At 38.1% G+C, this 13,795-nt stretch overlaps 1 protein-coding gene across 1 annotated transcript in view; it reads right to left on the reverse strand.

Moving 5' to 3' along the window:
- Positions 1–1,686: 1,686 nt before the first annotated feature.
- Positions 1,687–13,795, reverse strand: part of TMPRSS11D (transmembrane protease, serine 11D) — a 44,262-nt gene continuing 32,153 nt past the window's right edge. Inside the window, exons 8-10 of the mRNA XM_014541791.1 lie at positions 8,482–8,741; positions 6,927–7,069; positions 1,687–1,952 (exon numbers count right to left, since the gene is read on the reverse strand). Coding sequence (XP_014397277.1) covers positions 1,791–1,952; positions 6,927–7,069; positions 8,482–8,741 — 565 coding nt within the window. The 3' untranslated portion in view covers positions 1,687–1,790. The remainder of the gene's footprint in view (positions 1,953–6,926; positions 7,070–8,481; positions 8,742–13,795) is intronic.

The raw sequence follows: 13,795 nt of genomic DNA on the forward strand, positions 1-13,795 counted from the left end.
CTCTCACTCACTCACATCCTCTCCCTCACCTCCGTCCTGCCAGCCGCCATCTTCCAACCTCCTCAATATAATTGAGTTTTATTTATATTCTTCTAAATAAGCAATTTCCTTTATATAGCTTTCAATATGTAGGAATAAACAAAAAAACATTTATGATTATGTGACAGTGCACACACTTTCAAACACACCAACACAGGTACAAAACCCGGTCCCCTTGGGGCATACTCTAAATTACCAGTTTAATGTTGTCCTCACAGGGTGGAGCAAGGGAGTGCCAAGCTGGACGCTTGCCTCGGTTATAGAGCTTGATTATAAGGCAGCAGAAAGTGCCAAGCCTTTAGAGTCAGTTGGCAGTTCTCTTACTGGAGAACCAATTAAATAAATTGTTTTGGATTGTCCTTCCTAAATCATAACTTCCATAAATACTTAGACAGGGAACTGATTTGTAAGATTTATTTGAAATAATGTAAGTCAACAGTTTATACATTTCACCAGGAGTTGGTTACATTTTCAACATCTTTTCTTTAAAAGTAAATGACTTCAATGTAGGTCTCACAATTTTACATGAGGAATTATAAGAAGGTTTCATCATAACGCGTGTGGTTTTTCTGGTACCCATAAGTTAGCTTTTGGAAGGAGGAAGCCCTGACACATAGATGGTCATGCATAACCACGCTTTAGCTATGCTAGGATCCCATAAAAATTCAGTAACATTCATGATTCAGATGATATAAATTGTTGTGTCATTAAATTTTAATATATCTTATTTAATTTATGTTTGTCTATGTATGAGAGGGAAAGAGAGAAAGAGGGAGAGAGAAAAGTCTCTTTGTCTAAGATGATTTCATTGAAATTAAACTTTCTCTTTGCAAACTAGTTCTTCACATTTTTCCCCTCATGACTTCCAATACATTATTTGGATTTAGGTTTTGAGGATTCTTAAACTCTAAAAAATAACTGTCACTGGTGTTCTTAAGTTCTTAAAATTACTCCTATTTAATTGTAAAAAAGCCCCAGGTAGTTGTAAGTTACCCAAGATGGTTGTATAGATGTATTTTCTAAATTTATCTATGGAAGAAATAAAATCTCTCCTTCAGGTAGATCAAGAATATATTTAATAAAAGTTGTCTTGAAAATTATTTTTAATTTTTTTGGTCTTAGTTGAGAAGTGAATATTTTAGCTTTGATCTTAAATGCCTAAAATTCATCAGTTAGCTCTTATGGGAGCATGTTCTTATAGGATAATTAAGATTGCTGTGGGACTGTACAGTGACTTTATATATATTTAATTTGAAGACTTAACACCACCCATAAAATATTGAGTAAGCAGAAATTTCAAATAAATAATATCTTTTCTTGTCTCATGTTGTTCTTTCTGTCTTGAATGCTATTCCACCACTTCTCTTTGCACGTTTTGATACTCTGCCTACGTATCAGCTTCAGTGAAACTTCTTAGAGAAGAGGCCTTTGATGCTGCAGATGTGTCTGGGTTCCTCTTATCTCCTCCTGAAGACCCAATTTCCTCACTACTAGCAGTTACCACAACTGTCATACATCTCTTACCTCTGCCTGGCATGCTGCCACAGTACTGTGCAGTGTTCATATGGTTTTCTTGAGGAAAATATGAAATCCATAGTAATACAGAAAGATAAAATTGCTGGTGAAACCATATTTATGTAAAGGGTATTAAATAGGGAACTTGCAGTTTATTTTGCAGTTGAAAAGTAGTCGTAGAGTTTTAGACCGGCACACCCGCATACAGACTTTGCAACAGAGAGGCATTTATTGCACTAGATCCCAGTTTGCTCAGCTATCCAGTCACGGTAGGCTGTCACGCGAGTGTACACTCCTGGCTTATCTGCCAGACCACATTGTTCCCCCCAGCTCACTATCCCCACGAGGAACCAGAGCCGCCGTGTGTCCTGTTGTACCAGTGGGCCACCAGAGTCACCCTGAAGAAACAGAAACAGAATAATGATTTCAGTGTGAAGACAACCCTAAAGCGTTAAGGAGTTTATTTTTTATGGCAGTGGAAGCAGTCATATCCATTATGACAGTACAGTTAGTCTGACATTACCTGGTAAGATACTATACCAAGTCATGTGAAAATCACCAAACTTTTCCAGGCACATATTATTCCTTCAGCAAGTGTGAGAAGATGAGGAGCACATTTCCCAGGCTCCTTCAGTTGCCTGGTTGACGCCGCTCAGCACAAGCTTTATCTCCCGTAGGAAGCCTTCCTGAACACCTGTGCCTTCCCTCCCCACTGCCAACCCTTCCACCTTTGGGCTGGATTAGTTTTTCACGGCCTGTGTTCCTATATCTCCTGTGTATCTTTTTCACCGCTTCATCATGGTTTTACACAAGCACATTCGTGTGCCTGTTTGAACTTTCTCCCACTGGGTCAGTTCCTCTCATTGTGGCAGCTGCACATCTCTGCAACCCTCCTTGCATTTTCATGATACTTGTTTAGTGTCTGCTTTTCTGGTCATTCTGTAAAGTCCATCAGGGGAAGGGGCCTACCTATTCCAGGCAATGCTGTATTCAGCCCATAGTAGATGCTAAGAAAACATTTGTTGAATGAGTTTTTAGAAGTCTCACTTATCCTTCTATTCATAGTACTCTCCCTGCATGGTGTCATTAAAATTTTTTATTTTTTATCAGACATATGTCGTAGCAATATCTTTACTGATACAGCTCCTAGGGCAATGGAAACTAAGGAGAAAATAAACAAATGGGACTACATCAAAATAAAAAGCTTCTGCACAGCAAAAGAAACCATCAACAAAACAAAACAACAAGAAAGCCCATGGCATGGGAGAACATATTATTTGCCAATATATCCGATAAGGACCTAGTCTCCAAAATTTATAGGGAACTCATACATCTTAAAAGAAAGATAAACAATCCAATCAAAAAATGGGCAAAGGACTTAAATAGACACTTTTCGAAAGTGATCATACAAAAGGCCGGGAGACATATGAAAATATGCTCTAAGTCACTAATTATCGGAGAGATGTAGTTCAAAACGACAATCAGGTACCATCTCACACCTGTCAGAATGGCTATCATCAACAAATTGACAAACGACAAGTGCTGGCGAGGATGTGGAGAAAAAGGAACCCTTGTGCACTGATGGTGGGAATGCAGACTTGTGCAACCACTGTGGAAAACAGTATGCAGTTTCCTCAAAAAATTAAAAATGGAACTCCCATTTGACCCAGTAATCCCACTTCTAGGAATATATCCCAAGAACTCAGAAACACCAATCAGAAAGGACATATGCGCCCCTATGTTCACAGCAGCACAATTTACAATAGCTAAGATTTAGAAACAGCCTAAGTGCCCATCAGCAGATGAATGGATTAGAAAACTGTGGTACATCTACACAACAGATATCACATGATCTCACTCATTTGTGGAATTTAATGAACAAAAATAGAGCCAGAGACATAGAAGCATTGAACAGACCATCAAACTTCAGTGGGAAGGCAGGGGAGGCGGGGGGGCGGGTGTGGGGTAAGAGGTCAATCAAAGGACTTGTATGCATGCATATAAGCATAACCAATGGACACAGACACTAGGGATGGTGAGGGCATGTGCTAGGGGGTGGGAGTGGCTGGGGAGAGGTCAATGGGGGAAAAAGGAGACATATGTAATACTATCTGTAATACTTAAAAAAGAAAGAAAAAAAAAAGAAAGGGGATTCCACTGTGTGGGAGAACATATTTGGCAATGATACATCTGATAAGGGGTTAATCTACAAAATACATATACTCATACAACTTACCAAAGGAAAACAAAAAAAATCAAATTAAAATGGGCAAAGACCTAAATAGACACTTCTCCAAAGTGGACATACAGATGGCCAAGAGACATATGAAAAAATGCTCAACATCACTAATCATCATAGAGACCTAAATTAAAACAATGCGATATCAACTCACACCTATCTAAATGTCTACAATCAACAAATCAACAAATGACAAGTCCTGTGAGGGTGTGGAGAAAAGGGAACCCTAGTACACAGTTGATGGGAATGCAGACTGGTGTAGCCACTATGGAAAACAGCATGGAGTTTCCTCAAAAATTAAAAATGGAACTTCCATTTGACCCAGTGATCCCACTTCTAGGAATATGTCCTAAGAAACCTGAATCACCAATCAGAAAGAATATATGCATTCCCATGTTCATAGCAAAACTATTCACCATAGCTAAGATCTGGAAATAGCCCAAGTAGATGAGTGGTTAAAAAGGCTGTGGTACATCCTATATAATAAAAGGCTAATATGCAAATCAATCGACTGGTTGATATGATGTGCAATGACCACCAGGGGCAGATTCTCAATGCAGGAGCTGCCCCCTGGTGGTCAGTGTGCTCCCACAGGGGGAGCACTGTTCAGCCAGAAGCTGGACTCACCTCTGGTGAGCGCAGCCAAGGTGGCTGGAGCCTATCCTGCCACCGCGGCAGCACTAAGGATGTCTGACTGCCAGCTTAGTCCCGCTCCCACTGAGAAGTGGGCCTAAGCCATCAGTCAGATATCCCCTAAGGGCTCCCGGACTACAAGAGGGCACAGGCCACCTGAGGGACATCCTCCCCAAGTGCAAGAATTTCATGCACCAGGTCTTTAGTTTATAAAATAGAATACTATGGAGTTGTAAAAAAGAAGGATCTCTTTGCCTTTGAGAGAGCATGGTAAGACCTGGAAAGTATTATGTTAAGTGAAATAAGCCAGTCAGAGAAAGACAAATACCATATGATCTCACTTAGATTTGGAATCTAATGAACCAAAGAAACTGAATAGGTCCAGGGACATGGAAGCATACAGCAGACTGATGATTCTCCGGGGAAAGGGGTTGAAGAGGAAAGAGATTAACCAAAGAACTTATATGCATATATACATAACCCATGGAGACAGACAATAGTGTGCTGAAGGCTTGGGGAGGGGGTGGGAGTAGGTTGGAGGGAGTTCATGGGGGAAAATAGGGGAAATCTGTAATACTTTCAACAATAAAGATAAATATAAAAAATCCAATATTTTTATTTTTTATGAATAAGCAGAAAGATATTTATATGGCAATGAGTAAAATGCTCCTCATGAAATACCAGCCAATTATAATAATAAACCAACCAACAAATATGTGCATAGGCTTTCCAGTTGGGGAGACAAATTTAGTATGTCTTACATGCTGCATGATGGGGTAAATCTGTGAGTTCTGGAGTTAGATAGCCAGTGTTTGAATCCTCCACTAACCAGCAACATGACCTTCAGTAAGCTATTTAATAGCTCCTTGTGCCTCAGTTTCCTCATCGGTAAATGTTTTTGAGTGTTTAAATGAGGTTAACATATATAATGCCTGGCATATAGTTAGTACTAATAAAAATCAGCTATTATTACCAAGTGTGCTTCTAGAATAGTTTGCTATTCATTTGACTGACCTTGGTAGCTAGTGCTTCCATGCCTACTTAATTACTGGTCTAGATGGGAAGACGGGTTAATGTGTGAATCACCAGAGGCACTGCCTCTTTCAGATTATGCATCTGTGCTTCAGATAACCAGTTCTCAGCACTTTTTTCACCATTGCCTTTTTGCTGCTATTTCGACTATTGTAAGACAATTTTCTGTATAATGTCTTACCAAGAGTGCACAGGCAAATGTTAAACTAAGAAGGACATGTCATTTTTTCCTGTATCTAGCCAGCTTCACTGTCTGATTATGCAGACATTTGAACTTGTGTTCTTTCTTCTAGACCTTGCTTTGCTGAGTGCAAGGAACACATTGTGTTAGCAAGTGTCTGATGCACAGAAACTAATATATTTTCTTTGAATGAATGAATGAACAGAAATGATAGGACATCATAAGCTCTTATGTAAAGTGCTATTTATTCTTGAGGCACAAACTGTATTCATTATAGTATTTCAGCTGAAAATTAATGAGGCCTGGAGTAGAAGACACAGGAAAGTTTCAAGATGAGTTATGGCTTCAACTAGGCTTGGGGGAAGAGCCGAATTTGTATATTCCGAAGGTAAAGGGCATCATGAGTAAAGCATGATAACATCCTTTTATACTCATGTGTGTCCCTAAGTCAGTGGGTATTAATGCTCTTAGTAAATCTGAAATTGTCAGTGCAGAGGTGTGTTGCTTATTAGATTAGTGAATTATCTGGAAAACTACTATGAAAGTTGAGAGTTTGTTGTAAACAGGGCTAGCAATAAAATCGAAGCTGCTATGGGAGTAAGAAACGGTCTCTACCACAAAGTCATATGCACTTAAACTGGGAATAAAGGGCCATGAGTAATTAATAGTATCTTGAAAATTAGTAAACAGACCCCTAACCTACACACAACTTGGAAGCAATAAAAAATGTTTCATTTTGGGGAAAATGTGCATGGGTTGGGGTCTTCACAAAAGTTATGTAAGAAGTTCTTCTTATTCACTTTTTAAAAACATGTGCACTAAATAAAAAAGTCAGTAATGTTTGAGGAAAGAATAAACCTAGTTTTTCTGTATACAGTTCCCAGGAAAACCGTATCACATTCCTCAAGAAAACAGATTGATTTTTCTTAATTCCAGTAATGTAATTTCTGATACTGAGAGGCTGTTGCTAGTAGATACTACTACTACTATTATTATTATCCTCATTTTATTGATAAAATAATTGGTTATAGAGGTTAAGGAATTCAAACTCAGGCCTGTCTGGTTCTTGAGCTTGGATTAACCACTCTGCAATCTGCCTTCTCAAAACTAGTATTTCATGACAAATCAACCTCATAAAATAAATTTTATCTCTAAAATCTAGATCATACATTTTTAGAGGACCAGGACTGTGTATTACAATTTATCTCTTTGCTTATCATGGTATCACATGCTAGTAAGAACTTATAAACTTAAGTGAAGTCATTGATAACATTGTCTTGAACTTACCCGGCATGCATCCACTCCACCTTGAGCCAGTCCAGCACATAGCATTGAAGACAAGACTGCTCCATCATAACTAGTTGGTGCATTACATACATTATTACTTATTATGTTGACCTGTCCTTGTTCTAGTTCTGGAACTGGGTTGCCTGTTAATTACAAATCAGAAAGAAAATAGACTCAAAATAAGTAAATAAATTGAAGACTCTACATTGAATATGGGAAGGAATAACTGTACTCCAAACTTTATCTCTTATTCAGAAAAGAAGGCTATTAAGATGTACTTAGGTGTCTCTTCTCAGTAAAGATACCCATGAGTAGAGAAAGATAACCTTTTTTACACAGATCAGTCTCTCTCTCTCTCTCTCTCTCTCTCTCTCTCTCCTTTCGCTTTGTGATGCCATTTAGAATTTAAGAACAAAAAAATAAATCTGCCATCTTAAAATTGACGAGTAGCATTTAAATTATCTACTGACTGACTTTGAATTGGAAAATTACATGTTGAATAACCTTTAATATAGCAACAAAAGAGAACCTAGTCTGTTTTCAAGGCTAAAGAACTAATTTATTTTATATTGCTGGTCCGTCAAAAAACAATGCCATTTTTGTGATTTGCACAAATTTTTATATACTACACCAAATCACATTGGACCATCAGAACACAATAAAATATTTTCCTGGACAATGAAAATCTTTGTGTTATTCTGGAGAGACATCTACAACATGGGTAAATCCCATGAAAATTGTTAATGCTATCTTTCCACTCCTCAGCTGATGATACTCTTATTTTCCCCTTGGCCCTATTTGCTTCCTCATATTGCCCTCATATTTATTTCCATTTTATTCATTCAATAAATAAATCTGAGCAATATTTATGTATACCTAGAGTGTCTTGCTTGAGGCAGGATTTATTTCATCTCAGAATACCTTAAATGGCTATTAATACCTTAAAGCAGGGGTCCTCAAACTACGACCCGCGGGCCACATGCAAATACAAATATTGTATTTGTTCCCGTTTTGTTTTTTTACTTCAAAATAAGATATGTGCAGTGTGCATAGGAATTTGTTCATAGTTTTTTTTTTTAAACTATAGTCCGGCCCTCCAACGGTCTGAGGGACAGTGAACTGGCCCCCTGTTTAAAAAGTTTGAGGACCCCTGCCTTAAAGGGTGTTAAAACCCTTAAATAATATTTAGCCAAATTCTCTTTTAAAAAATGTTATTTTATTTTTCTTCTTATAAGGGAGCCATTTGAGTAACATGGAGTCTCTGCGTCATTGAAAAATTCATGTATTTTCATCACTTTATCTTGTATTTCCCTATGAAGAACTCATGTTTCTTTATCACCTTATTTTACATTTTCCTGTGCATTTGGGAATTCTCCATAGTAGCTAGGGGCATTGCTTTGCTTTGCTGAGGGAACTCAGGAATAACTACAGTTTAGACTGACCAGAATATAGTATGGCTATGTTTGTAGAATCCATCTTTCAGGTGTTCCCTAATTTAAAAAGATTATATAATAGCAAGTACCAGGAGGATTTTTATTTTTCCTGAGATACTTACTGTCATATGCTCGTGATCCCCATCCTGTTACATAAGCAGTGGAACCAGGTAAAATATTCTGGGTAGCCTCTGGGAGACATACCGTATGGATATTTTTGGTAAAGGTGACACCTTCTACAAGCTTCACAACTGCAATATCATTTTCATGAGCTGCAGAGTTATAATTGTTATGGATCACAATAGTATTTACTGCTTTTCTCATTACAGGAAATGCTGTGGAAATACCAAAGGTGGCAGTCCATCTACGAGGATCAGAGTAACTAAAAAAAAAAAGAAAGAAAAGAAAGAAATCATGGATTTGAATAGGGAATTTGAAAACATGTTAAATATTTGGATTTTGTGTTTTTTACCCCTACCACCATCTAGAAACTGTTTGGTCAACCCCTCTTTGCTATATATTTCTGTATCACATAGCTAGCAGTTGAGTTGAACTCTTCACTGACACAATAAAGAAACATAGAAAGATTTTAGAAAATATATCTTAGGTTGGTGAAATCTCAGTAAGGATATTCTGATACTTTGATATGCCTTCATTGATGTTTCTCTTTTCTACATCCTCCTATCCAAACAACTAAGAAGTCTGAAGGACTCTCCACTTTAGTTTTAACTCATTTCTTCCATCTGTATTTTTTCCTTGACTTGCCTTTAGCCAAAAGTTCTATATAAATAGTAGTTATGAAAAGGGGCTCACATCTTATTAGTTAATGAATGATTTTTCTGTACTGTGAGGCTTGTTGAAGATTTCTATGTACATGTGTACAATGTGTCTGTGTGTGTGTGTGTGTGTGTGTGTGTGTGTGTGTGTGTGTGTGTGTTTAGAGAGAGTGAGGGGGGGCAGGTGAAACCACTCACTAATATAAAAAAAAATCTAAGGCATTATCTTTGTGACCTAGAAATTTGGATTTCTTAGTGAAACTCCCAAAACACAGACCATAGGTTAATAATGGATGAATTTCATGGAATCAAATTTAAGTATACTATTGACAAGTTTACTAGATGGATGAGAAACCATGAAAAAATACTTGCAGTGTTTAATATCTAAAACTTTTGTAGAATATATAGAAAGAAATCTGTAAACCAATAATAAATGTGCAGAAAAACTGTTATAAAATGGGCAAAACATGTGAATAGAAAGTTCATGGAAGGGGAAGGTCAAACAGCTAGTAGACACGTATGTAAAAGAATACTCAAACCCACTAGTAAGCTGAGAAATGGAAAATATAACAATAATGAGCATCTAATGTATATTCATGAGGATGACAACAGTTTAAGAAGAGAATAACATGGTGTCGGTGAAGAGAAGTTCAAACTCTTTTGCATTGCTGGTAAAGATGTAAACTTCTGGAAAGCATTTTAGTGTGTTTGGCAGACTGCATATATACTTCTGGGTACATATTTCAGAGAAATTCTTGAAGGTTTGTAGAGAGGCAAAAATGAGGATGTGTGTGTGTGTGTGTGTGTGTGTGTGTGTGTGTGAAGTTGGAGCAACCTACTTGAATAAAGGTATACGGTGGAGTTTATGGTGGACCAGATTAAAATTCCCAGGATTGAGCCCCCAAAATAAGGAATAATATGAGCACAATGCTACTTATATAAATGAAGGGCACACACACACACACACACACACACACTATACATTTTGTAGGTAATTGTATATTTGAAGACATATGTAAAATATCAGTGTGAGGCCTATGGGGGCAGTGGAAGTAGGATCCACATATAAAAGGAGAAAAATAAAATGAGAGAAAGATCTTGTACAGAGTGATGAAAATAAGGATCTATAAATCGTAGGGTTAACTCAATGTGCTCCTAAAGTTGAATAAAAACAAAATGTAGTCTGGCTGGAGTGGCTCAGTTCGCTGGGCAGCATTCTGTGCAACGAAAGGTTGGTGGTTCTACTCCCAGCTAGAGCACATACCTGGGTTGCAGGTTTGGTCCCAGGTTGGGCACATATGGAAAGCAGCGAATTGGAAGGCAACTGATTGAGTTTCTCACTCTCTCCCTCTCTCTCTCTAAAATAAATAAAAATACATTTTAAAAATGAAACCAAATAATAATTTAATGGTTTTGTGGAGTTTAGATATAGACAGTGGAATTGATACAGAAAATAAAACTCATATATCCAGGAAATGCTTTTATAAGTCACAGTAGCTTGTATAAAGTAAATATACTAGTTAAAAATTCTAAAGAAAAAATATTTCACAACAAGCAAATACATGGTTATTTTACATTGAACTTAATTTGATCGGGGTCTTTCAGTGAAGATTCTAAAATATATTCTTTGTGTCTTTCTTCCCTCTTCGCCTCCTTGCTTCCCTGTCTCCATTTCTTCCTTTATGTTTTTTTTTTCTTCCAGCAAATGAATAAGATCATGGTTTGAGAACCGGTAAGATTTAGATTTGAATCTTGGCTATGCCACATATTAGCAATATTATTTAGGGCAAGTTACTTACACTATTTAATTCTCAGTTTATTTAATGCATAAAATGTGATAGATGATTTCCTCTCACACAATTTTAAGCATTAATTCAGACAAGTAAACTATGTCAAGCATAGTGCTTGGCACAAAGTAAATACTCAATGAAGGTAACTATTCTTTTCACTAGTTATAATTCAGCAAGCCATTACTAAGTATCTACTTTGTATAATGAATAGTATGACTCTCTGAGAATAAGAATATACATAATTATGGGTGGAGTCCTCATGTACATGTCTCTCCTAGTTGTTCCAGATGGGTAGGTAGCTGTGGCCTCACCTTCTGAAGCAGTGAGCTGCTGTGAGGATCCATGTGTTACTGAGCAGCTCTACGCACTAATGAAGGAGGAGCCTAACAGAGATAATCATAAATCACAGGCACTACTGTTAAAGGTTAATAAGCATATTTTTGTGAAAGAAGGTAGGAGAAGGAAAGGAGCATCAGGGAAAGCTTCATAGAGGAGGTAACAATTCAAGACTCCTTTCAATGAGGGCCTCATCACTTCTATGTCCCTTGACATAAGATTGGTCCTGTCCCAAACAAATCCTCATTAATGGGTTCTCAGTGACAATCAGGTCTACAGGGAGATGCCAATACAAGGTTCATATAGTTTGCCAGCTCTCAGGGATAAGTCAGGGTAGTGAATGGAAGGATTTGGGGAGATAAACTTCCCCAAATGCTCCAAGCCTTTAAAATCATGGATTTCTTTGGTTATCATTGGTGATATTTATAACTGTGGCTTTCATTATAATTGTGGCTTTCATTTTTAACTGTGGCCTTTACTTAGCTTTTGGTGGTCGGATCTGAATACAGCTTAGAATCCTGCACTCTTTCTATCGCATTCTTGATTACTCTAAGTGCTTGTTGCTAAGTCCAGGTATTTGCATTTCTGGTTCCTAAACTCAGGGGTGATCAAAATCAATTAATGCCATTCCTTTTAGGTGGCAATGAAGACTGAAATGTTTTTGTTAATTTTGTTGCTTGTATTTTCTGATATATAGCAATAAATGTGCTGATCTAAATCAGAAATTTGGTTACTCCTGATATCAGAAAGTTCTGCTATCAGAAATTTAAAATGTATTCATTGTGTAAAAAATATATTGAGTCATAATATAGTCATAAGAAAATTTCAGAATAATATGGGGTTTCCTAAAACATTTGTTCAGAATACATGTACTAATCTTTTTAAATGTTACTCCCTCTTAACTTAATAAACACTTTTGAAACAGGCATTGTAGTATGAGGCAGTACCATCAAATCTGTAAAGGACTTCTTAAATTAGTGAAGATTTTATAGAATTCCAATAGACATGGAGGTTTGGAAGGAATATTAACATTTTAAAGAGAATAATCAGATTGAGCAAATGCTCTGAAGTGGGAAAATGTAAGCAGAGCCCAGGGGCAGAGACTAAGGTAATCTGGTTGGCACTTAAGGCTCATGCTTTGAGAAATGAACCTGAATTGCTAAAATTGGAGTGCTTTGGGTGTGTGGTAAGGAGGATGGATTTGAGACAGGTGATATTGAAAGAGTTTGAGAAGAGAATAGATATAGTCAGAGACACATGAGTTCAGAACATCATCACTTTCTAAGTGAACTTTTTGAGTTTAGTTCTTTCACAATGTTTGTGTCTAGGATACCCTAATGATAAGGTAGGTCTGAACCTGGCAGGTTTTAGTCACACTAAAGTCTAAAGATCTTCTATTATGAGCAGTAGGGCCTTTTCTTTATGTCAATAGAATAAGTTTATGTATCCTACTATAGTTTATTACTCTAATTATGTTAACAACTAGGGGCCCAGTGCACAAAGATTCGTGCACTGGGGGAGGGGTGGGGGGGTGGAAGGGGGGTCCCTCAGCCCAACCTGCACCCTCTCCAATCTGGGAGCCCTCAGGGGAGCCCTCTCCAATCCGGGAGTTTCTGTCTGTCTTTGCAATCATATGAGCGAATTGTCTGAGACCCCCAATCCAGTTTGGTTTGTTGCTCACAGAATAATAGAGGCATTTTTTTTTCTTTGCTCCATTGGTGGAGATTTCCTGGAAGTTATAGGATATCTTCCCTTTAAGTTTTCCTAGATGCTCTGATTTTACTTATGTCTCTCACCTTTGCTTTCCCTCCATCCCCAACCACAACAGCAACTTGCTCCAGGCTTACTTTGCTCTAGCGCAGTGGTTCTCAACCTTCTGGCCCTTTAAATACAGTTCCTCATGTTGTGACCCAACCATAAAATTATTTTCGTTGCTACTTCATAACTGTAATGTTGCTACTGTTATGAATCTTAATGTAAATATCTGATATGCAGGATGGTCTTAGGCAACCCCTGTGAAAGGGTCATTCGACCGCCAAAGGGGTCGCGACCCACAGGTTGAGAACCGCTGCTCTAGTGTCTAGGACAGCCGTGGGCAAACTACGGCCCGTGGGCCGGATCCGGCCCGTTTGAAATGAATAAAACTAAAAAAAAAAAAAGACCGTACCCTTTTATGTAATGATGTTTACTTTGAATTTATATTAGTTCACACAAACACTCCATCCATGCTTTTGTTCCTGCCCTCCGGTCCAGTTTAAGAACCCATTGTGGCCCTCGAGTCAAAAAGTTTGCCCACCCCTGGTCTAGGAGATCCTTCTGCCACCAGAACTATGATTCCCAGCATTCCTGGTGCTCCCCACACTCTGGGTTTTTTCCCGACTGAGGGATCTATGTCCCCCCAAGCCACTGGCTCTCCTGCTCTGCATTCTGTCCAGTGTCTGAGGGAGCCACGTCTCCCCAAGGGAACGACCAAGGGAGCGACTGAGGGAGCCACGTCCCCTGAAGCTGCCAGCTCTCCCACTCTGCTCTATGTA

Source organism: Myotis brandtii, unplaced genomic scaffold (genome assembly GCF_000412655.1).
Source record: "Myotis brandtii unplaced genomic scaffold, ASM41265v1 scaffold28, whole genome shotgun sequence".
Taxonomy (NCBI): domain Eukaryota; kingdom Metazoa; phylum Chordata; class Mammalia; order Chiroptera; family Vespertilionidae; genus Myotis; species Myotis brandtii.